This window comes from Lates calcarifer, linkage group LG18 (assembly GCF_001640805.2).
Source record: "Lates calcarifer isolate ASB-BC8 linkage group LG18, TLL_Latcal_v3, whole genome shotgun sequence".
NCBI classification, from domain to species: domain Eukaryota; kingdom Metazoa; phylum Chordata; class Actinopteri; family Centropomidae; genus Lates; species Lates calcarifer.
The window spans coordinates 2,255,376-2,281,568 of NC_066850.1; the positions used below are offsets into that span (position 1 = coordinate 2,255,376).

At 41.1% G+C, this 26,193-nt stretch overlaps 1 protein-coding gene across 1 annotated transcript; it reads right to left on the bottom strand.

Moving 5' to 3' along the window:
- Positions 1–6,962: 6,962 nt before the first annotated feature.
- ifrd1 (interferon-related developmental regulator 1) lies at positions 6,963–13,120 on the bottom strand. The gene is made up of 12 exons (XM_018682806.2): positions 12,892–13,120; positions 11,222–11,326; positions 10,816–10,897; positions 9,999–10,123; positions 9,675–9,832; positions 9,460–9,510; positions 8,961–9,139; positions 8,727–8,835; positions 8,306–8,440; positions 8,081–8,209; positions 7,770–7,865; positions 6,963–7,658 (listed from the first exon to the last, which is right to left on the bottom strand). Exons 1-12 carry the CDS (start codon positions 12,920–12,922, stop codon positions 7,572–7,574), a joined length of 1,287 nt encoding a protein of 428 aa, XP_018538322.1. The 5' UTR covers positions 12,923–13,120; the 3' UTR covers positions 6,963–7,571.
- Between the last annotated feature and the right edge of the window lie 13,073 nt (positions 13,121–26,193).

Genomic DNA, 26,193 nt, shown 5'->3' on the forward strand with positions numbered 1-26,193 from the left:
CATCTCCTGACTGTAGCTCTTATTTACTCTGCAAGAAACTGTAGTTCCCCAAAAAGTTTTGTGCTGCACCGTCCACTACTGCAGCTATTGGGCTGGTTGAAATGGCAACAATGTTCTCCAGCTCCTGACTCATTTTCAGACTCTATAAGATGTAGTTTTAAGGTTCTGAGCAGCTGATAGCGGGAGCTGACAGGAAAGGGGAACCCTGCTATCTCTTCCCTCCTGTCAGCGAGGTGCTGCCTGCAATTCAGGCAGTGAGTCAGTGCTTTAAAGGAGGAGATAAAGCCTTGGCCTCCCACGTGCAGACTCCGCTTCAGATGCCAACTTGAAGTGTGTATTAACTCTATTTGTTTGGGGGGGAGGGAGTCTTGTGGTTGAATGATTAAAGTAAGAGGTTTCAGACTGGATCTTAAATGACTGTAAATGTATCCTGTGTGTGCATGTGTGGGACTAATGCTGCTGCACAGACAGACAGGTGTTGTCCCCTTAACTATGGCCTCTTGCCTCCTCTCTGTGGCATCATCCAGTGAACAGTTGTCATCCCTGATGGGGGTCTGCGCTTATCATTGGCCCACATCATGGAGAGAGAGAGGGAGGAGGAGGAGGAGGAGGAGGAGGAGGGAGGGAGTTGTGACAGTGTTTGTCTGCGCAAATGCACTTGTGCATATGTGTGCTTGCGTGTGTTTTTGTGTGAGCGTACAGTAGCTATGAGTCACACAGTGTGGGAGCTACAATGCATCTGCGCCCAGCACGACAAATGTGTACTGCTTGACTCTATTTCAAATCCACAACCACATTCCGTATGGTGTCAGCTTTGCTCACTATGATATAGGGCCTGCTCTGTTTTGCTGAGAGATGAATGGGATGTGAGGAATCCAGTGAGCGGTTGTTTTATTGATACTGTTTTGTGACCCGTGCCCTGGAGTCATGGAGTCTAAACAGAAATGTTGTCTGAATGACTCAGCTCACACAAAGGGTGAACATGATTATTTTTTTTTATGTGATGGTAAATGAGCGAGCGTTCCACAATTACGATCAAGTGGGTGTGAATGAAAAATAAATTCATTTGAGAATGTGTATTCCAGTATGATCCAACAAAATCTTACCCTTTTTTTTCCATTTAATAATCCATACTCAGTATCAGCAGTGATGCTCAGTTGCAAGTGCAGAGGTGAGTGCCGACGATTCATGCGTTGATACAGCACGCAGCTTAATGGTGAACAAGTGCCACCAACTGGTGGAATCTGAAATTACACTCACCTTGACATCATTATCACTGTGACAGCATGTCTCTGTGATGTCAACAGCAATGTAAGCAAAATTAACACAGAGCATAATTGCATTAGAGCTTTTCCACTGAGATGATTCATAGCTTGAGTTTGAATTTCTCTCCTGCTCTAGAAAAGGCGCAATATAAATAAACTTTACTGACTTCAGCTAAAAACATTTTTCACTGCAGCAGCAGTAAAAGAGTATCATTAACCTCTTTTTAACAAAGTAAAAACTGCACTAACAGCAAACAATGATTGTCATCTATTCTATACAACTATATGACACATAGTTTAAGTGTTTCTTTGGAAATAACAGTATATAGTATGGCAGCCTTGGAGGTAGTTTTGTCTTCATCTCACTTCAAACACACAAACTGCAATATCGATATCTCATTTTGAAGAGAAAACTCTAGGTGAATGCTAAGACATCAGATACCTTTCCATTCTCTAATCACAACGAGCAACCAGAATTTCTCCTGAAATTACATATTTTTGAAAGCTAGTTTCGTATGAGTGGCCTGAGCATCAAGCAGCCCGACACTGACAGAATAAACCTGAGGAGAAAAGGTACCAAATTACAAGGTGGTTTTAAAGGCCTTTCTCTTACCCGACTGTGCCAAGTTATGGGTCACACCAGATTTTCAACTAAAAGATGCAAAGCCTCAGGCCATGAGTGTGACTCCGTAGAACATGAGTCACCATGAATTAAACATGGATTGCAGTATAGATGTTGTATTAAGAAACAGGCCGAATATACACTCAGTGTGTGACCAGTGATTTATGCCTCAATATGCTGCACTTGGAAAAACAGCTCATATCTTTCCCTTGGGAGCCTGCCAATTTTCTCCACGTCTCACTTCATAAGTAGACACATTAACATTTCTCACTTTGTATTTACACTACCCTCACTTAACTTTTGTGCTGGTATGTAAATAAGCACAGAACAAACAAGAGATTTATTCTCATGGTGACTTTATGATGTAATATCTTAAGTAATGGAAAAACCATTCATCCTCTGTCTGTAAGGTGATGCTGCAGCAAATCTAGGTGGTCGATACAAACACATATAGTAGCTGTCTCCAGGGTTGTCACGTTCCTGCTGTGGCAATGATTTTCTTCAGAGGGTGTGTGGGTGTATGCGTGCTATCTCTCCACCTCCACAGCTACCTAATTATTCCACAACTGATCTGATACAGGATGATGTTCACCCCAGAGACCGGCCAGATAAGCAGGAGGAGCGAGAGATACTGATTTAGTTTTCCTGAAGAGTTAAGTCACTATATGTCCAATAAAAAAAGAAGTCACACAGACAGCTACAGAATTTAAAGCACAAATCATTTTGAGGAATTTTCAGTGTGGTGCAGTCTCTATGTGGCACATCGACGCCCCAGAAGGTGATAGAGAGCTGGATAAATCATCCTCTTGATATATGCATGCAACATAATTGCAGTCATCAGAGGCAGCAGCCATTTTATCAGTCACAACAACAAGCCCCTTGGTGTGTTGGGACGGAGAACACACAACACTCAGTTGGTGACAAAGTGCCACTAATCTCTCTATCCATTTTTCATTGTGATAGCTACTATATGCGCCTTGCTTCAGGGAGTAAACAGAGCCAGGAGAAGGAGATGTTGGAGGGAAGAGAAGGAGGAGAGGGGGAAGTATATGTGGGTGGCCCACCAGTGTCAACAGCAGACATTTGCAAAGAAATAGGCTGATCTATAACAGGTGCCATATAACAGCTGCTGAGACGCCAGAAGCACACAAGTGGAATAAATACATTAACCTGGTTAGCTGTTGAAAAGCATCCATCTGGACAGTGTGTGTGCCACACATGCTCAATGGTTTGGCTTCAGGCCCTTTTAGCTGCCAACGTGTGGCACAATGCATGGAAAACTAAACTGAGGAAGGGGTGCCTAACCAGCCATAGCAATGCCTGGCACACTTTGCCTATGTTCTGCAGCTAATCAAACGCAGCGCCACATTACAATACATTAACTGGAGTGACAAAGGAGGCAACCCAGTTGAAATCAATTGCCTTGAAAGGTCAATTGGCTGAAACACAATGTTCATTTCCATAACAATCATATCAAACAGTGAATGGCAAAAATCAGCTGAGGTGTGCTGCAGTGGAAGTGCATTTTCTCCTCCCTAAATGCTGCCTCCGAGCTCATTGTTTTGCTTCTCCACACGCCCACCGGTCAAATCCCACCCACCACAATGACATATTGTATTCTGTTTGGTTCCACATCTCCTTGAGTGCTCTGCACAGCTATTTCTCAACTTGCACTCAGCAAAACAGCACAGGAGGAACTGCTTAACCACTAAGTCAAAGGAACAGTGAGAGTATGCAGTCTCCTAAATTGCTTTGAGTGCCTAACAACACACAAGTGAAACTAATTATTGATTAAACTGATAATACCTTATCATATCTCTTACTCGTTTGATCCTCAATTATCCCTCCTAATTGCATAGTGATGGTTGTTCTTTGTATACAACAGATTGTGATGAAATGTGAATAATAACAATGGTCTATTAGCATTCTCCACATTCCTTTCTACCTGCCTGACTATATCCAAGATAAAGGCGATCCAATCAAATGATAATTTTTATTTACAGAAAAGCCATGCTGGGAGAAATTTGTTTTCGAATACAGAGCGTTAAATTCTTAAGTAAACACTTATGAATCAGCTGCTACAATCAATATTTTTATATTAACAATGGATTAAATCATTGTGTGTATATGAGAGGGGCTGCTGGTAGTGATGAGCCACAGTAGAATTATCATCTCCTCTCAGCTGTGAAGGGCTTTCTAACTTGTTTCAGCTCATTGTTTTGACTTTACAACTTTGATATTTTAGTTCAAAGTCAATTCCAGATGCAGAAAAAAAGCTCTAAACCCAGTATATGCTACCTGCTCAGCACCAAATGGCAGAGGGACACACAAGTTAGCAACGAGCATAGTGGAGCATTTAGCAGCTAAAGAGCCAGATTTTTTTTTTTAGGAGTTGGTAGAGAGAAAAACAGAGCTACAAGACACCATGTGGCCAGAAACACAACAAATAAATGGCCATTTTGCTCCCTGTTTGCTTTATGTGTAAGCAGGCTAGGCTAACAAATTCATCATACCAACTTAAAGCAGATAACATGTCAGTGTTTCTGCTGCCCCCAAGTGGCCAAAAAAAATCTTGTTAATGCAGGAAATTACTATTTTAAAGGTGAATCTGTTGGGGTTGAAGATTATATAGTTTGGAAATGAAGAAAATGTGAGGGTCTGGAGTTAGACAGACACAAACTCAATTTCTTGTGAGTAAGGAAGTGCACACTGATGTAATGCTGAATTGGTGGAGTACTGTTTTTATCATTTTTTGGACATTGTGTCATGATATTTAAACTTGTCTCAGCTTGGCTATACGGCCTTCGTTCCTAGTGAACCACCTCCAGCACTAGTTTGTGTTTGTATGTTGATACTAAACTTTTTTTTTATTTAAATCATTTTATGATGTTAATCCCCCATCGAAGTTCACAGGGTCAGATTTTCCACTCCTACCAAAGTGTATTAAATTTTATAAAGGGCTTTCTTTTAAAGCCCAAATCCCTAAATCCTAAAAATTACAGTTCTGCCATGCTTAAAATTCAACCTCCCAAAGGATTTGACAAACATATTCAAGAGGTGAAGGAGATTTTATGTAATCAGTAACTGCCAGGGTAATTTTGTTCACTTTAGGATTTTCCTCTCGATCAGAATAAGCCCACTGGCACAGAAATTGTGAGGAAATTCGTGAAACAAGTGCAATTACCTCTCTCACCTATTTGAGCCAGTCAAATGAAACAAATGAAATTCCCTCTAATTTTAGAATGATTTTGCTGGTCCAGGAAAATTCTTATCTTTAGACGCTCACTTTCACACAGACATTTTTACAAAGCCCTCAGTTTTCCTCTCAGGCCACAGAGAGATAGACAGCCCCATCCCATTAGTCTGAAGCAAACCCCCGGTGTTAGGGAGTTTCAGACAAGTCACCCACACCTTTCTATTTTATTGCAAGAGACAGTGGTGTCCTCTAAAAGAAAGAGAGAAATGGGAAATGTCAGTCAGTTCCCGCTCTAACACAGACACTCTCTCCTCAGATCCTTTTATTATTTGGGGGTTTGATGGAGAGGGAAGGCCGGGAGGTGATACAGGTTACTGAGTGTCAGAATGTGTGACAGTACAGTTAAACCTTTAAACAGAAAATTAAGATTTTAAGTGATACAATTAAAATACAAATAAAATAACAACTAGAAACATCCTTTTACATAAAACACTGGGAGAAATTAAATGCTTAAACAGCAAGAACCCAGTCACTAAGGTGAGATTTAGTGAGAGTCTTACCAAAACTGTCCAGCAGTGATCACACTCACACTGAGCCAAATTTTATAACATTTTGGTGCAGACCAGGATTTTTTAAATCCTTCTTTTATTTCTCTGTCATAAAAGCCAGGCAGACATGTGCAGGATTGTTTGGCCTTGGTCAATGTATGCACTCTTCTGAGAGCCATTCTCGTTTTATTCAGTTAAAGCCTCCATGTCCCTTCTCAAATTCTCCAGTGTTAAAATAGTTGTAAATACGTGTTTCTGTGTTTTTTTCTGTGCAGGTAATGTGTGTCCTTGTGTGGCCTCATTTTGAGTCGCTGATGCTATAAATTAACACAGAAATGAGGATGAAGTGCCTTTCCTTTGTACTATGATCAGCATGGTGCTGCAGTGCTCATGTGTCAGGCTCTATAGAACAAGACCTCTACTGTATGATATTGCAGTGATCACAAAACTGTGATTTGTTGTTACTATGATGATTCATTTTTGTTTGATAAGTGCAAGTCACTGATCAGTTACAGCAGCCTATGTATAAGAAATGAAACAAGTCATGTTGAAAGTTATGAAGCATTTTTGGTCTATATAAATGGAAAAAACTAATGATTGACCCACAGGGAAGTCTCAAAGTTCTGGAGCGCATAGTAGTATTGTTTCACCTGAGGCATTAGGTTGTTAACTGGATGAATTGATTGAGGGCTGCCGGTGTGTGTTTCAAACTCCTGTGTAACAGAGCAACAGCATTGTTAGGTCTATTTGTGGCTTTGTGACGTTTACTTTTGTCATGTGACACCCACTTCTGCTTCGGACTATTTTTAATGCTCTGTGTAAGAAGGAGTCTTCAAACCGGACTTGGGGGAGTGAAGATGATGTGTGCGCTGTACAGTATGTTGCACTTCCATCTTTTCCTGCGCTCCTTGATAGTTTCACTACAGACAAATGTGTATCAATAACCCAAGAGCTTTATGTAGGAGGGTATACAGTAGGCAGGATACACTGCTCAGTCACCATCACTATAATGCCTGTTGCCTTGGTGGCTAAATCCTTCACTTTGATATGTTGAAGTAGCAATAAAGAAGATTTGTACTGCCTCTTTGCTCAGAATGACCCTGTATATCTGCCAGGAGTTGAAAGAGAAGCTGAGATTGCTGGTTTTCAAAACTCCACTATCACACTCACCTATCCAAAATCCACTGGCATTTTCATTTCCAGTGATGGGAACTTGAGTGAAGGCCCAGTGTCCCATGACATTCAGTGAGCAGAATCAATCACCTAATCTTGATCATCACAGTGTCAGTTAATCACAGTATATCTTAAACACAATAAGAACATGAGCTCCATTTGTTACAGCTTTTCAGTGTTTATTTCACCACCCAGCCTTTAAATTACATACCCATTACTAAAATACAGCACAATATTCACCGTGGTTCTACAGAAATAACCAGCTATGGGTCAACTAGGTAGTGCAACTTAATGCAATTCAATCAAAGGGTTAGATCAGTCACATTTGTCTTGACTTTACTATTAACTAAATAGAAGTACACTGTGCAAGACAGATGCTAGCAAAATGATATAATTTAATACAATGTTCAAAAGAAAAAGGCCACAGAATGAATATCAACAAAAAGGAGTAAACAAATATACACTATATGTACAACACCACTGTTTCTGTGTGGATATATTAAAGTTATACTCCACCCAAAAACCTACTGTTTGATTATCAAACACTCACCTCCTGTAGATTTGAAACGTAGCTACGAAAATATTATTTTGTCCATTATATAGCAGAGTATCTGATACAGCTACCTTACACGTCTACAGAGGGTGAGAGTATGACAGTCAAAAAATAGATTTCAGGCGAAGGGACAGGTGAACAAAAAGTGACAATTCATCTAAAAAGCAGAGAAGCCTGATAAATACAATATTGAGAAAAACAAACAAAAAAAAATTTAAAACTCTCCCACATCCACCCTCTTGTCCCTGAACTTGCTTCTGGCCTTGGTCCGAGCCTTGAATGCAGCCGAGTTGTGGAGATGCTGGAAAAGAAAGGTAGAGGGGAGGATTGAACGTGAAACAGAAAAAGCTTCAAGCAGTAATGTATGGATACACAAAGCCACCACGACAAGGTTAACTCGTAGTATTCTTACCCTTTCAAAGCGAGATATTTTCATGGCCTTCATTGTGGCTGAATCAACCAGTATAGGTGGTCCCAGTTCAAACACGTCTCTGATGAATTCATTTGCCTTGTTTAAAGAGAAATAAAAAATAAGACTCATTAAGAAAACAACTCTTAACAGTCTACATAAACAATACAATCCAAGCAACAGTAGCAAGGTCCTTCTAGATACTGTTTACAGTGTTCCTAGATTAAAAAGTAAGGAGGTCTACAGTATATCTCTGATGTTATAGTCAAGAATCAGTGCTGCGCTGTACATTTATGCCAAATTTAAAAAAATACCTGTAGGTGGTAGTTCATCCCAGAGCCCACAAACTCTCTGAAGGCATCGTATGTCCTCTTTCTGACCCAGCTGTCAATGGTCATACGCTCTGTCCCAAAGCGAATCGTCTCCGACTGGAAGTCACCCTCCTGGGAGAATACACAGAGGGATGTGAGGAGAATAAAACTACAACCTGTAAATTAAAGCTGGCAAAGGAAGCTTCCATTAACTGACTGGACGCTCACCTCAACAGCCTTGAGCACGTCCCTGAACACAGACCGCTGCTTCCTCTTGTCCGTCTTGGCTCTGTGTTTGTTGCAGTCTGTGGCCAATGCGTTCAGTTTATCACACAGCTCTTCCCACTGATCAAACTCAAAGTCCTGAGGGGGCAACAAAAAGAAATTTTGCATTTGTGTCCAAGTCTTTGAAAAATGAGAACTCACACTGACTTGACACACAGTTTTATCAAATTCAGCAAGACAGGCATGTAAACATGCAAATTCACTTAAAAAAAGAAGAAGAAGGGAGAGAGAAAAAAGAGACTAAAATCATGGTGGCTTTTGGATCCACAACAGTAATTTAGTCCCATCTTCAGTCCAGCTGACTGCAGTGCACTACAGGAATGATTCACAGTGGGAAATTAAATGAAATAGATGTTGAACTTACAGCATCCATGTCTCTGGCCAGCTCAAAGAGCAGGGCAATGGTCTCCCCTGCAGCAATTCTCATGTTGACATCTTCGCTCTCCAGTAACTTTGGCAGTTTGGGCAGGTATCTGCACAACAACAATATAAAGTCATTGTTATATTTTACAGTACTTATCTGGGTCTGGGTTGCAGTAAAATAAAAACCGTAACAGCAGCTGTGAAGCTCAGTGAAAGGGTTGACAGTGGGTCTTACTTGCGCAGGATGTCTTTGAGCTGACTGGCAGTGCAGATGGTAAGCAGCAGTGCCCAAGACAGCAGGGCGTTGGTGTAGAGCTGGCTTGTCTGGGGACTGATCGAAGGACAGGTACCATCCGCCCTTGCGTAGGACCGGGTGAACAGGTTCTCAAAGCACTCCATGGTGGCATGCACGTCCTAGTGCGGGAAACAAGCAGGGATCATATAAAAGCTAGAGTTTGCAATGCCAAAAAGGCTGCAAGTGTTCAAAGAAAAACACCAGTCAACATAAGTGACATGTTTATGACTTTGAGTAATTTATTGAGACACATTTGAGTTCAGCTGCCAGTGCTACTGATATCACGAATGAAGACTGGATGAGGCAAAATGTCAGAACCAATAATGAGCACAAGTATTTGACTGACAAAAGGTTGTAAAAGAGACTTCACTGCAGCTTGCCCGTAAGCCCAAAAGTGTCAAAAGCACAGACAAGACTCAAAAAGTGATCAAGAACTTACCAGAATGTCGTCTTCTGCAACTAAAGTACAGAGGCCCAGACTTGTCGCCACCTATTAGAGAAACAAAGAGACATCTTTCAGCTGGCTTTCCACTGAAAAATCCACTTAAGGACCTCACAGATGCAGGTACAGGGTGACTGCTCTTTCACAACCTGTCGAGTGCATTCCTCCATGGTATCTGCAGAGATCATCACAATATAGAACCAGGTACTCACAGCCTGTCTGGCTTGTATGTTGGCTGATCCATCTGCCAGGATGTTTTTGAAGATGGGTTTCAAGGTTTTGAGCACCTCCTCGCTCTCGATGCCCGAGCCCAGCTGGATACACAGCAGGCAGGCTAAAGAAGCTGCCGCTCGCTGCTCCTCACCTTTGCCTGATGGTGAGAGGGGTGGCTGTTAACTTTTCTCTTAAATCCAGGGAAAATTTGAAGTAGATTTGAACATTCAAAAACTTTCAAACAAACCTCACTAAAATACCAAACGTCTTAAATGCAAAATTACAATACCACACTGCTGAAGTAACAATATCATTTGATGTACCCTTCTTGAGGCAGCGTTCGATGCTGTCTGTGATGGTCATCCTTCTCTCCGAGATGAACTCATACAGGATCCGTGTGGCCATTGCTGTCTTAAGTCCGTCCAGCGCCCCCTGCCTGGTCTTAGCACTGAAGAAACAGGTATACAAACATTCATTAGTGCTATTATACAGAATATTATATCTTGCAAAATTAGCCCATGAGAAGACTGCTTACAGTTTTCTAAAAGTCATCTTGTGAGCTAGATTAATAAAATCAAAACAGTGATTTTATAGCTGTATGTTTGACTGCCACTTAAGTCTATAATGATTAGGAGCTTCACTATAACGTTGAGCTAATATGTTAGTCCAAGTCCAAGCTTGAACTTAAAATTTAATACCCACATGGCATTGGCAGGGAAGTGGCAATACTGGTGAATCCCTTCTTCAATATCATCACATTCAGCAACCAATGTGGACAAGCCATTTTGGGGATGAAGTCTATTTTTAACTTGGCTGAGCTGCTAACCTGAATAATACCTTTTCTCCACTATTGGAGTATTCACAACTCAATGTGTTGTGTTACACCACCTATAATGCATAATGGTGCAAAAAATAATGCCTATTTCATCCTTAGTGGCCAAAAGATTTCTAAACATCACCAAAACCTAAAATGTTTTCCCCTAGCCCTCAGCAGTCTTTGCTTTCATACAGCATTTGTTGCAGAACAGTGTGTCACTTTATCATCTCATGTAAAAGTGAAACCCTGCTCAGACTTGCTATAGCCTGCATGCCAAGATCAGATAACGGGAGTGTAGTCTGTTAAAAAGCAAGAGTTGTTACCTCTTGTCCACTGTGCTGTCTATGAACCCCTTCAACTTGTACTGGAAATCCTCCTGGGCTGTGTCCTCACTGGCCTCTCCACCTAAACACACAGCAAGATGTGGTAAATGAACACTTGTCCGATGTCCTCAAGAGTAAAAATATACAGTAAGTTACTTGACACAAAACAAATGAATTACACTTTTCACAGTGGAAGTTGCTCAGATTTTTAGCAACAATAAGAAACTTTACAGCAAAATTCAAACCAAGAGATAAGCTGGACATCTGGTACATTCCTGTTTTATGATCATTCTTGTTGCACACAAATGCACACCCACTGACAGCAATGCCAATGTATGCTCAAGTTCAAGCAAAGACTGTATCTTGTGTGATACAAATACATGCATACCCAGGTATGCAAACCTACCTTCATCTGCTACACTGGTGGCATCACTGAAGCTGCTGCAATGACTGAGGGTCTCAATCGAGGCGTCCTCATCGCTGAAAGGCTGCACATTTCCATGCTGCCCCCCTGAAAAAAAGGAAACATAATTCAGCCTAATCAAATTAAATGCATTAGAAAAGCACTGCAGATTTGTGTGAGTCTCATTATATAACGCAACCTCCAGACAGGTACTGTAGCAAATACTGCTGTTATCTAATCTGTGTCCTTTGCACACCTTATCCTGCTGTTCTTTCTTTATCTCATGAAAATGCACCAGGTCAGGGGCAAGCCACACTTCTGTTGGCTTTGTAAACACAACGCAGTGTTCAGGTTGGAGGGACCTGGGTCTTAATAAGCTAAGTGACGTAACATGACAGAATAAACAAATACAGTTTTGGTACAATCCAGAAACACTAGCAGCCACGTGTCATGGTGGGAAAGGAGAAAGCAAGTTTTCTTTCCTTCCAATGTCCACGCCAGATAGTGCAAGTGGTTATCAGTCCAAGAGGAAAAGTCTTCCATGAAAAACAGTTGGAATATTGTTAAAGTGTGGGGGAGTTGTGAAAATGTGCAGCTGAGGCGGTGTGAAAAGCTTGAGTCTAATCATTTATCAAATATAAACATGTTTAATTTTGTTAGTTGTGAGAAACGTTCAACAAAAGAAAGAAAGCAGTGTGTGTAGGGAACTGTACACTGTCACTACCAGGCTCAGACTGAACAGGCGTCTCTGCCTTGACCTGAATTCACCCCAGGAAGACATGTTTGTAAGCTTATCACTGTTTTAACGAGATTTAAAGTAGTCACACCCAGGAACGGGTGTACTTGAATAGTTCAAGCCATAATGAATACCAAAGAAAATACAAGCTGATCCACCTCATAGTAGCCATTTGTGTGTGTATGTGTTGACGTGGACTCTCTCCCCTCAACAACAGCTGATTTCTGAGAACCGGGCGCCGCCTTTTTTTCCACCCCGCTCTCTTAAGTCCAAAATGTCCGCCATCTGTCGCGAAACAATAATAACAAATATACTAAACGCTTATCTGCCTCACATGCTAGTATAAAGTCAGTCAACGTCAAACGGAACAAATACCAATAGCCAGAAATTCGGCTAAAGTTTAATTGAGGTCAATCTGCAGACAAGACGATCTCTCATTGCAGACTTTGAGCTACCGTTTGGTCTTTGTTATGTAAATCTACAAAAAGTTACATGTTCGTATACAGAGGCAATAATAATGGTAAAAACAGGCATTTGTTTATTTATTTAAATTACATTTACTCATCAACCAAAGCAGTGTTTTTGCTAGTAGCGAGGTGGCATTAAGCTAGCTGACGTTAGCTTGTAAAGTCTGACAATTATTAAAAGGTTCATATAAAAGTATAAAATACTTTATAATCATTAAGAGTGTGCCAACAAATACAGAGCAAAACAACACAGTTGTATGACCGCATGTTTTGTCAGCGATGCTTTGTGACCATTGCTAGTTAGCTTTGTGTTTTGACGTAGGCCAGCCACCCAACGTTTTGTAGTCCTTACCGTAAACACATTCAACTCCAGTCAATGGACTGACAACACGTAAAGAACTACAACTACCGTCAGCATAGAGTAGTCGAATAAGCTAGGCCAAAGAAATGCGGCCAATCGGCACACTTACCCCTGCCATTCTTCTTCTTGGTCCTTGGCATTTTCGTTCAGAAAAATGTATATTTTTTTACCTAAAATCAGCCAATACACGACCAGCTTTTATTGTATTGTCTCGTAAAATGAAAATATTCCCGTGGCACAGTGGATAAAAAGGAATTGAAAGCGATCTTGGAGATAAACTGTTGGCCGAGACGATACATTTTCCCTCATAAACCAGGGCTGCGTAAGCAGAGACAGGCGCTGGGTATTTATACCGGCAGACATGTCACGAGGAGGTTTCCCGGCATCGCTGACCAATCCAGGAAAAGGAACAAGTGTCGCGTGTGTTCGCGCGTGATGCAACGAACAGAGACGTGGTCAGTATGCGTCTTTCCTTATTTTGGTCTGATGTGTATCAGTCCGTGGTCACTGACACCACATTATTACTATTACTGGTACCTTTTATACTACAGATGTCTCAAAAAGGAAATATCCTGTCTCAGCTCCGACAGAAGCAACATAAAAACAAAGTATATCAAACAGGTTTTTTGGAAATTGGGGAAAAAAACACCACTTCATATAATTTATATACCTTTAAGTCGTAGTTCTAGGAGTGTTGCGGATGTGATGGTGTCCCACTGCTAAGCTGTGATTATAATTATTGCCTTCTGTGATGCAGTTGACACTGTGATTACAGGGCTCTGTGATGCAGTTTATGTAGGCATTTTAAAAGACAGCCCTCTGATGCAGGTATGCTGTTATTTGGCAGTGGCAAAATGGAATAGATACAATAATTACAGTCCTCTGAGATTTATTTACCACACAGAATATGTTTACTAATGCTTCCATCTTGTAAACAGTAATCTCACTGGAGTGGACAAAATAACAGAAACAGTTTAGTGACTATGAACTTCAATCTCAGTTTTAGTCCTTTCTGATTAAACTTTTTTTTGTGCAAATATGCTGTTTTAAATGTCATTCAGTCTTGGCCAAGGTTTCTTTGTGGCTGCTGTTCTTATGTGCCTTTGCAGGTTTCTTGTTTTTGGTGTATGTTGTCCTTATTTCTTGATACGCAATGCAAACAACAAGTATATACAACGAGGCAGTTACACAAATGAGGTACATTAAAAATTTGCAGTATACAAGAATGGACTCATTATTCAGTGTAATCCAGTAAAATGTAAAAAAAAAAATACTTAACTGCTCTTCCTCAATTATCATTGTGCTAAAAGCAATGATGTTTTCACTCAGTGTTTCCCCCTAGCAGCGAGCAATTAACAGGAGTTGCCTGTAACTGCTAGAAAGTAAATGTCCTCCCCTTATAGATTTTCTTCTTTTGGTGGTGTATGAATAAAAGCAAATGCAACCAGTAATATTTTTTCACCATGCAGCAATGTGAAACTAAATAATTTCACTTTCTTCTTTTTCTAAAAAAGTTTTTTTCTGAGTCTAGTGCAGCTTCAGTCTTGTTTTATTTATAGAGGTACAAGGAGTATGGATTTCTCCCATACTAACAATGTGAGAGAGAATCAATTCCAGCTAGTTTCACACATCTTCAGCCGTTAGTGGCAATTGCTGTAAACAGCAGATCTCAGGAAACTAATGCACTGTATCAACTGTCTGCTCCCAACAACAACAGTGTTAGAGTTTAAAGAGAATGATAATGCTGGTCAATTGGATTCCCATAGTCTGGAACTGACATGTTCATTTTGCTAAATCAGAATCATCACTGGGCCCCAGAGTAGTTTCACCGACTTGCAGAGTCAGTTTTTCGAAGTACTCTGTTTTGTAGAAGACACAGTACACACCAGATTAGATTTACATTATTGTTTATCTCACACCTTCGCCTGCAAAAATCAACCTGAGCGTAGTGTTTATTTTGTTATGCATACAGGTTCCTCACACACATATCTACAGAGAGTTTGAAGGTCAAATACAGGACTGCACCTGATAACCACAGCCTCTACTAAATATTCCTGCTGCCTAATAACCTAATAAATATTTCTCAAATCTCTGGTTCGACCGAGAGCTCAGAATCAATCATTCCAGTTAATTATCTTTTCTGGCTTTTATCATTTAAGTCTCGCTGGCTTTTGCTTGACAAAAATAGTTTCTTTCTTTCTTGCACAAGTGGAAAAAAAAATCTCACAGATGCAGCCTCCTTGTTGCCATTCCCACGGTCCAACTGTCAACAGCGCTCCTGCCAGCTCAGACCTGACAAACATCAGAACGCAGGCTCGCAGAATCCAAAGCTGACTTTCATTTTTCATGCGCCTCGTGATCGACCATTGGGAGATTTCCAGAGCTGCTTCCCAAACACACACACAGACACCTACACGCCAATCATGATCTTCAGTTTTCGCCTTTTTAAATCTAGTTCATTAATGAAACTGCTTTTTATCGTGTCAGTTTAGATTGTATTTTTCGTTTGTGTCTTGATCCACAAGTACTATTGAGATGTGGGTGGGCTTGAAAACACATTTACTCGATTTTAAGAATCTTAACCAAACAGTTCTTAAGGTTTTTCCTCAATGTTCTGCAGCCTGTCTGTCACAAAAATCCTTCATTGTGGGGTTCGACACACCAAGACAGAAACATTTAGTGTGAGTGTCATGAAACAGTGGAGTCCAAAGTTTCAAAAACGTCAGGACCAAAGAGCTCAGTAATTGTCAAGATGAAAGGATTTTCACCTCCTCCAAACAGTATGGAAGATGATCCTCCTTTGCAGAGCCAAATGCATAAGCTATATAACAGTGGTGTTTTGTGTTTCGCAGTGTGGTGTGCCTTGAATATTTAAGGTGACAAACACTTTTTACCCTGGAGGTGACCCATCATAAGGCTGCACTCATTTTCAGAAGAGGCTGTGTGTAGCCCTCAGGGGCACAGTGCGTGGACAGAGCTGCTGTTCTGTTTGCAGCATCACACTTGAATAATTTATTATGTGCTAAGCTGCCTTGTGTTAAGTGGACAAATATGTTTATTTCTTTATGGCAAGTAGAAATGCCTCCAAATCCCTTTAAACCCAGCTGTGAGCTGTTGAGTTTGGGCATTATAGCAAGAGCAGGGCGTGTGCCTTGTGTAAAAATTGTGAGTGAGGGCAGTGCACATCATGCTGAGGTATGTAAAATGGCATTGTTTTATTAAATTTGACCAAAAAAGCTATCGTGTGCAGTCATCTGTCTTGTTTAACGTTGCTTGATCCAGACAGACACACTTAAAGTTAAAGTTGCTTGTGATATCAAATCAATTTACCTGATGAGGAGTCAACCATCTTTGGCACTAGGGGGAGCCATTCTGTATGAAATTCAAAGGCCATACCAGTCTCACTGCAATATAGCAAGTGAAATTCCCAGAGATGTTTTTCTGATGCATAATTGATGGAGTCAGTGAACTGTGCTCACTGCTGAGCTGCGTCTTGCTTTAAACGTTTAACAGGCTGGAGCGTGCAATGAGAATATCACGTAACAAAACCAGTTAGGACGAGTGTAAAAGTATCATTTCAGAATATGAACTGAGTAATGAAAAAAGCAGAATGTTATTTTGAAGGTGCTTGGCTCTGGTTGAGGCAAGTGGAAGCAGTGTGCAGTGGAAAGAGAGAGAGAAATCACCTGCCAGCAAACCAGTGTAGGAGTAAGGGAAACAACAGGGCGGCCCAGTCTAACCTCACTCAGCATGCCTGACACGTTGCATCAATGGGCACAAGCCCTGACCAACCTAATGCCACAGGAATACAGATCATTACCAAAATAACAGATAGCAGGGAGAGAGAGGGAGAGAGAGCTGACAGCAGTTAATAAAAAATGTCTGAATATTAATTTCATGTGCAATGCTACTGTTTTTAAATAATTCATAAATGATGTGGCCTGGAGCAATGTGGTGAGGCTGCTTCATGGGTTAAGCCTGCTGGGGAGGTAGTGGGGTTAGGAAATGATCTCAGGTCTATAGGTTGATTGAAATGCAATGTCAAAAAGCTTAGCAGAGGTGATCTGTCAAAGAGCCTGAACAGTTCACTTTGAAATGTAGCCGTGTGCATTCTCTTCCTTTACTGGTTATTTGTTGCAGACAGGACTCCACAGACCGCAAGATGAAATTATTCTACTTCTTGAACATCTGATAGAAAGCACTTGAAAGCACCAAACAAGGTATCACCTGCCGTCTGTATTTCTGCAGATTTTCTCGCACATATTCTGCACATTATATGCAAGTTTAAAGGAATAGTTTCACAAATACACTTATTTGCTTTCTTAAATAGGGAAACTGACATCACTCTCATGTCTGTATGATAAATATGAGGCTAAAGCCAGAAGATAGATCACACAGCTTTGCATAGAGACTGGAAACGGGGAAAGCTAGCTTAGCTCTGTCCAAAGGTAAGAAGTCACACATTGTATCTTCTGTGTTTAATCCATACCAAAGCTACAGTGTAGAATCACTGAGTATAACATGTTAATCTTTGAGCTTTAGAAGAGCCGGTGTGTGGATTTTGTTAGCTTCAGACAGCGCCGGGCTAGCTTTGTTCTCCTCTTTCCAGTCTTCATGCTAAGCTAAGCTAACAGGCTGCTGGCTGTAGCAGAAAGTGATATCCATCATCTCATCTAAGCCTTGGCAAGAAAGTGAATAAGTGTCAAAGAATGTCCTGTTTCTTTGTTATATTCTAGTTTGTGCTGCCACAGTAGTTCTGTTTCCATACAGAGATCATCACATATTTAACTTAACTGTATCTTTGCATAAATAACACTCTAAATAACCATAACGTGATGTGACCTGTGTAAAAAAAAATCTCTGTATTATTTGGCAGTGACTCCACTGCTTGAACACCACCTTATATCATTTATCAAATATCCAGCCTTGTTCAGCAATAAAAATGGCTGATAGAGGTAGGATGCTCAAATTAGAGCATCCAGCTCCTAATTACAGGCTGTTAGTCATTGGCTGAATCCCCTTATTCTTTCCCCTCATTTTCTTGTTTTGAGGGGGGTTTAGCACTTTATCAGACAGCTTACTTTGACAGCCAGGCTACGCTTCTGTCATCGTAATTACCTCCCCATCCCTGCACACATTTGTCTTACTGGCTCATATTTTGCAACTCCAATCTCAATCCATTAACCTTTTTAAGGAGGCTCTTGGGAGATGGATGGAGAGAGAGGCCTTTGTTCTGGTGTTTTGGTGTGCTGAACCATGATCTCTAACACAGGTTTTTCATTGATCAAAGTTAAAAAGAATGGAGAATGGGTTGGGGGTCAACTGAGTTGTATGCCCCAACTCTGCTCTGCTTTTTCATCTCTTCTTCAAACCTAATCACACTCAGACCAGAAAGTGACTGTGACACAGCCTCTCTTTAAATAGCTGTTTGCAAATTAGTTTGCTCGTCAATCAATCAAACATCAGGATATTTTTACATTTTTCAAAAGCCAGACTGGCACTGCTTGTGCTGGGTGTAAGCCAGGAATAACTCAGTTCTGTTTACTGTAGTAAATGTTATTTTAAGGCTAGCTTTACCTTGTTTCTTACTCAGGAGGTGTGATCATCAATTTGCTGTAGAATCTGAATAAGAATCTGCAATGAAAGCATTTTGCACTCCGTGTATAGGCTTATCTGAGTTCTGGGCAAAAATCCCATTAAGTCTCACAAGCACACACACTTGCTCAAGCACAGGCACACATGCAAAGCCGATAAGGTAATGTCATTGTCATCTGGCCATCTGATTAAGTAGATTAAAAACACATTTAGTGGTTGGTTGTGGCCCTGATGTCTTTGCATGGAGGGTAAATGGCACTGTTGCACACTCTACTCTGTCCTTATAACTTGCTGCCTTCTCTGAAGGTAGCAACCATTTTCTACCTGCAATTGTGGTGCAAGACAATGTATTATGTTGTAGTAAGCTGAGACCTAGAGACAAACAGAACAGCCACAGGGATGCGAAGTCCATTTTGCAGGTTTCCACTGGCTGATAGACCAAAAGCCCTGGGCACTGAATCAATAGGCGGTTGAGCTACTAGACAGCTTGTTCAATTCCATTTCCTCAGAAAAGCCCCTTTCCTATTATGGGAATTTCCTCTATTTTCTCCCTTCCTCCATTGCAGGAGAGATTTGGGAAAAGGCTGGCAGGAAAGTACTTGAAATAAGTTCAGATATCCTCTCTTAAAGGTTCAGTGCAGGCACCCAGAGAAGCTAACCGGCCGAGTCGTTTGAAGTTAGGAGACTGTTTAGACTAATAGAAGATTTTAAAAGTCCTCTTCTTCCACAGTTACCCTAAGCTTTAAATCTTAGTTATTATTATCATTCATATTGTGTCAGTTATATCAGTTTTTGCTTAAATTCTGGTTGTCACCTCATCATTCAGTGGAGAGGAGCAGGGATAAAAAGCAATTAACAAAATAAGACATCCTCCATTCATAAGAAACCCACTGTGGGTAATCATGGAGTCTGCCTGTGTGTGTCTGCGCAGGCAGCCGCTTTCCAGACAATGGAATCCCATCCAAAGAGGACATTATGCCCAAAGGCTATTAAAACAGGCAGAGGATCTGTTGGGGAATCTCTAGTGCTTTGGCTTGCCACAGAGGATGACTACACCTCACTGTTTTCTGTTATTCATCTGTTTCCCCCTGTATCTGTCTGGATTTTGTGCAACACACTCTTTCTTCTCTCTCTCCCTCTTTCACATTTCTTTTCATTTTCATGTTCAGACACACAAACATCTCTCCTACCCATCTTTTTCCTCACTCCCTGTCTCTCTTTCCCTTTTGTTTTAGTATCCCTGTCTAGGTATGCGCCTGTAGGAATCACCAAAACTGGGATATCTAGGTGCTTATCGACCCACGTGGTATTATCTGTACCCTCGGAGCTGAAAAATATCAAACCTCTCTCTGCTTTCCCCCAAATAAAAATTACAGATGCAGGTGAAAGAGTATGAGAAGGTGGGGAGTTTGATCTTTGCGTCACAGAAGACCTCTGTGCTTACTCAATACAAACATGGCTAGCACGGCACTGCATTTTTTGTGAAGGCCAAGATATACTGTACGCTAATGTGGTAGGCCTAGCTAGTATCTTAATATATTAATATCTGCATATACTGTGTGTGGGCCCAGGTTCTTTTCATTGTTAGCAGTTAGATAAGGAAAAGATGTGTCCTAAAGAGTATATCCAGTATTCTGTACATATATTTCCATGTTGCGTGGAACACTGTCACATTTAAATATAGATATGAGTATGTATCTTTCATTTAAAGCAGCTGTAAATAACCCTGTTATCTGGGTTACAGAAAGCCTGTGGTATGAAGTAGGGGAATAGCATTGAAAGACCTGGGCATAGTGAATGAGAACATTGAGCTGCGTTATGGAGAATGTAGGATCGACAGTCTGACTCTGCTGCTTTGATTTTGATTGGTCCTTTTAAAATCTGCCTCTTGTACATCTTCCTACGTAATGTGTACAAATGATATATGTGCAATACTATATCACACAGAAGTCCTATAACTGTGAATGTAACGCAGCGCGTTCACTGAGTTCAGGGTTTGTTTTTTTTAAACATTCATCAGGGAAGAAAATCTATATTTGTTGAAGTCACGTCTGTCTGACTAAAAGTGACCAGACACTGGATGAGGACTCAAACCTTCCAGCGAATTCTGCACATTCAACAAAATGATGTTGCACATCTGAATGGCTCAGTCTGTTTTTCCTGTTCTGTATCACCCATCTGCTAATCACATCATCATCCAGCTTTGCAGCAGCTATATCAGGCACACTATACATCAGGCAGTAGCTGACTTTACTGTGTTAGTGTAGACAAAATGCCTGGCAGAGACAAGTAAACACAGCTCCAAAGAGAGGAGACTTCAAAGAGGACACAAACTGAGATGCAGGCTCAATATGGGTCCAAGTTCCTTTGGCCGTCTGCGTCCAGGAAGTTAGTTGGGAAACTTCATGCTGTCATCTGGTGTCCAGTGAAGTTTCTGTTCTCTTTCCAGACTTCTCCTTTTGGCAGTGTCATTAGCTTAGGTAAACACTGATAACAGTGCAGGATAACCTGATCTACCTCCGAGGCAAGACACTTACAGGAGAGCACAGGTGATTAAAGGATTGGGTTTTTGTGTATGTGTGTATATACATATGCATGTGTGTGTGTGTGTGAGCCACAAAAGGTTGCAGGGATGCAGGCAGGCAGACGTTCTTGGAGTTGCCTGGCAACCCTCTAGCCACAAAGAGGGGGAAGTGTGGTGCTGGTTATGACGCCTTATGTAACCGCAGGGATGAGTTCGTGGAGAAAGAATAAAATAATCTGTTCCCACAACTACTTCTCTTTATAGTATCTGGAAATAAATTGAAAGAAAGAATGTATTAAAGAGGATTACATGCTCTGTGGTTGCATGTGCCGTGCATTCAAACAATATAAACTCTGTTTAACAAACCTGCCACTGGGGCAAACAACATGAGCACCTCAGAATATAATGTTCATTGAAAGGTCTTATAGGTTTTGCCTCATATGAGCTCCACGATTGGTTTTATAGATTCACGGTCCTATATAAGCTAGATATCCCTCGTCCATGATGGTGCTCTCTTTGTGTGGGTCAGCACCAACTGTGCACTGCAGGGTGGCATGCGAGGAAGCCATGAGAACCTCCGGTGAACCTGCGGTGAGGCTTGGTGGGGGGATTCTTCTCTCTCTCGCCTGTCTGCCTGGGGAGCCCAGAGCCTGGGATAAACACAGCCCATGGGTACCCTGAGCTAGATTTGCCTGCAGCTGTGTAGAGGATTATAGCACTGGTGTAGAGAGGGAAGAAAAGGGGGGGAAAGTAAGGATAGAGAGAGCGAGGAATCTGGAAACAACAGAGAACTGGAGAGAAATGGTGGGCAGCAGCTGGAGATGATTATGACTCCCAGGTTTCATCCCTCACCATGCTCCAGTTCCCTCACTCACTTGCTCACTTGCTCACCCATTCACTCGCTCCTCAACCACTACAAATGGATACCTGTGGTGCACTGAGATCTGCACCACTCTTTCCATTAAACCAGATAACATATTTATGAATCAGGGAGTGAGTGAGTGGTGCATGATATAAACAGCTATTGATAATGTATGTTGCACTCTGGGCTGTTTTCTTCTTTGGTAGTATGTTTTTGTATGTGATCTAGAATAATATAGTAGAAGGATTTTGCCATTCTTGCAAAGTCATAGAACAAAATAAAACTGCCCATTTTTATTTTCTTAAATATGCTGAGGCCTTGGCAAGCAAACAGCTGTGAATGTTAACACTGGCTGTGTGGAGATTGCAGCAATTTACATACAGACCTTTCAGGAGTTGGTGAAGACCAGACAGAGCTAAAAGAGACTGGATGCTGGACTTTTATTTATCAGAAAGACACAACCCTGACTCCAAATGAATGCTAATGTATGGATGTTTGCCAACACATCTACTTAATGTGATAAGTACAAGAACAACTGTGTTCACAACTTGTCCTGTTGCTTCAAATTGGCAAAAATAGCCAAGTAATGTTGCTTTAATCAGCTACACTGTGTGAGGCAGATCAGAGGTAAAGTGGTATATTTTTAAAAGTTAACGACAGTACATCTCCACAGAACAATTCTTGTTTCAAACCAGACAGCCACAGAATAGCATGTGGGCTGAAGAAGCACAATGAATTTTAGATTTGTTTCACTCAGCCAGTACAAAATATGCAGAGTATCTCAATATAACGTTGTACTGTATGTAGTGATGGATGGCATAAAAACAGCAGGATCCTATACAGCGCACAGGAGCAGTGCAAAATCTACAAATAATACTAGACCGTACATGTATTATACATGTCAACTCTGCACACGTTCATTCAGTATTCAGTCAGTATGTGCACCCAGGCATCTTGATGGCATACTAATTTTCAACACTGACACAGCCCTTGCCGTGCTCTCTGTCAGAGCTCTAACATTATTGCCAGGGGCCACAAACAAAGGCAAGTGAATCAGAGCTTCCCGGCATCCTGGCAACTTACCCCTGAGCTCTGACGACTGGGTGAACAGATAAATGTTCAGATTATGAGAGAAGTGTAACAGAAATGGATGCTATGATAGAAAATAATTATTGGAAGGTGAAGAAGTGGTGCAGTGAATGCAGAAATGAGTGAGAGAGCAAAATAAGAAAACAGTCATGGCAGGAGGCTTTGGGAGGTCAAGTGAGCGGCACAGGAGAGAAATACAGATAATGATAGAGACAGAGAAATATAGTAATGGCTGTGGGCAGTATTTAAATGAGTCTGTGTGGCGGTCCAGTGCACAGATTGACTGTGAATTATTACCACTGTGTGCTCACTGGAGCTGCTTGCCTGCTAGGCCAGTGGGCACTCAGTAATTCAGAGACAGAAACAAAGAAAAGGGGGCAGAGAATGAGACAACCCTGGACGATAAGTATAACATGTTAAATTACATATTGAAGGTTTCCTGAAATGTGATGAATTACTTAGTGACTTGACAGTGTCTGGTCACTTCAAGTCACGTTTAGCAGTGCGACGTTATATAGTGTCTCAGTGGGTTGGATGTAGAAATGGGACTGAACAGGAAATATCTATAGGCTACATATGATTATCCCAGTCTTATACAGTGTGCATTCCACCTTCTCCCTGCCTCACTATTTTCTCTCCTCTCTCCTCTGCCTCTTTGGTTTCCTAACCCATAGAGAGAGAGGTAGTCTGTGTGTGTGGTGTGTGTGTGTGTGTGTGTGTGTGTGTGTGTGTGTGTGTGTTAGCTCTCTAGCAGAGCAGATCAGTAAAGCCGTGGGCAGAAGCAGGGCAATGGGCCCCAGAGTCCCAGAACCATCACCAATACTGCTGCCCTCAGCTACACACACACCACATACAACACACACACACATATCTGCTCTTCAGTGTTTGCATCTGCTTGTTAATATCTGCAAAGTGTGACTGAGCAGATTACATATGTTCACATGTTCATCTATTATAGAATTAAACACTGGTTAATTGTTGCTGTATGGTATTTTCCTTTTTCCTTTTTGACGTGACCTTTGAAACGGTTTCTTACAAAAGAAAATGTCAGTACTTTATTCCTTGTAGTCTACTTAGATTTTTCAGTCTTCTTTATAAACTTAGTGAATTAAGATCCTGGGCCCAGCTCTGATTGGTCTGTGTTACCATCAGGCTACAGTGGTTTTCTTACTGCATCAAACAGCATACATTTTTAGAGACATAGTTTCTGTTGCAATGTTGCCTATTTTGTTCATGTGCTGCTGAGATTGTCTACTGTCCCAGTCCCCAAAGCCTGAGCCTGTATCAGTGGGGATTATCAAAATATTAATTCCATTGCAGATATAGATTGAGATGACTTTGTGCAAGCAGATAAATGACATATAAATAATTCCCTTCTGTTGTTTATTGTGTGTTTTTTAAGGTGCTTTTCACGTTACATCTTCAAGCACCAGCACTGAAAATTCTGTCTTTTGCATCTAATCTTCAGTTTTTTTCTTCTGGTATATTTTTAAATCTATCTCTTTCTCTATCGGCAATGGTTCCATAAGAAAACATCTTTAAAAAGTAATAGTTTATTGTTTTTCTCAATTTCAAGTCAGGTTCATATCAGAGAAAAAAATCCTCCACAGAGCAGACAGTTCTTGTTCCTGTTTTGTTTGGTTTGGTTTGCAGGCTCTTGCACATAATGTGTTTAGGCTGAATAACAGAAGCTCTTATTTTTGTTGGGGGGTAAACAGCTGGCTGAGGAAGCGTTGTCTTTTCCCACCTGGATACTTTGTTGGCTGTCTGGCTGCTATCAGCTAAAGGAAACTCCATAACTCCAGGACTCCACAGTCCTGGCACCGAGTCAGCATGGCTTCCCTGTGAAAAAGCGTAGTTATGTGTACATTAGATTTTTTTTTCTCTCGTCTGTGTCTGTGTGTGCATGTGCAATCAGTTTCTGTCTTTATCTACAGTATGCTTTAATCACTACGGTTGGCTCTCTGGCTTGCTCTCACACTGTCTGCCTCTCCCCATGAGTCTGTTTTCCTTCCTTTATTTATTGATTCTGATTTCAGCACTAACTCAGTGTTCAAGGGAGTGCTACTTCCCGCTGAGGCAGCTGGGTGTTTGTTTGTGTACCCAATATGTGTTTGCCAGTGTTTGGCCCCCTGTCTGTTAGAAAGAGACAAGTTATCTAGCTTGTTGACACACTTCTGTACTAGTGAGTACTGAGCCGTTGTGTACTTAACTAGTGCAAGTGGTTCAGAAACATGACTTGAAAATCAGTATTTTCTAAAAACCATAACTATCATTTAATGGATCTGTTATTCTGTGTATATCTGCACACATTCAAAACATGCTTTGGCACTGGCATCGGCATTTTACTGGAATTACTAATATCTAAGTGTTAATATTTAGTTTAGTTTTTATGGTAAAATCCTGTACATCTTTCACAGAAAAATGACAGCCATGAATCCAATCCACCCCCCAACCTACCTCATGTATTACAAAGCCTTACCTCCCTCCTAGAGAATTGCCAGAGAATTCATAATTTTCCAGCTTTCTCTTCCTCCAAGGTGCTTTTACCACAAATCCACCCTGGTAATGTATGCAGCCAGCACAGAGATCAAAGATACATAGATCATATTTTGGTGCATGCGTTCGTATATGTATGTGAGCTGCTAACAGGCATGTATGCGTATCTTCAAAAGCACCATGACTTGGCCTGAGGCTAGAGGGCACAGAATGCGGGTCTTGATGTCAGTTGCCTCCATGTGTGCCGCCTTTGCATGCAGTCACATTATACGGCTCCAGCATGAAGGTGAATCATGGAATGTGATGCCTCAGAGCTAGTTTGCCAGTTTGTGACCACTTGACCTTAAATAAATACACCTCTGCATAACATGTTGCAAGTCGCATTAACACTCTGCTACAAACCTCAGGGCTAAAAATAGATAGGATGCATGGCTTTGTCACACACACACACACACACACACACACACACACACATATATATATACATACATGATATTGAGTGTCTTGAAGAGGATTTTAGTTTACTATGATTTGCTACTGACAGGATGTTGCAACCAATCAACTTGCTTGATGCGCAGGTCCAAACTTTATGTGTTGTTGAGATTTGGGAGGCTAAGCTAACTGGCTAATGGCTGTATCCTCACATCTAACAGAAACATGAGCGTAGGCTAACGTCAATATTTTCATCAAACTAATGGTGAAAAAGAATGTATTTCCCAAAATGTTGTACTTTTCCTTTAACACACAGTTTAATAGATCTGACTGTCTGACTGTGGAGGATTTTAAACTGATGTGTGTAAATCAAATCCTCACTGCTTTGTTACTGTTAATAGTTTAATACC

Coding starts and splice junctions, on each gene's coding strand:
- ifrd1 (XM_018682806.2), bottom strand. CDS start 12,922: ATGCCAAGGACCAAGAAGAAGAATGGCAGGG. Junction 8,210..8,305: donor ACGTGCTCAAGGCTGTTGAG/GTGAGCGTCCAG, acceptor GTATTCTCCCAG/GAGGGTGACTTCCAGTCGGA. Junction 7,659..7,769: donor AAATATCTCGCTTTGAAAGG/GTAAGAATACTA, acceptor TTTCTTTTCCAG/CATCTCCACAACTCGGCTGC.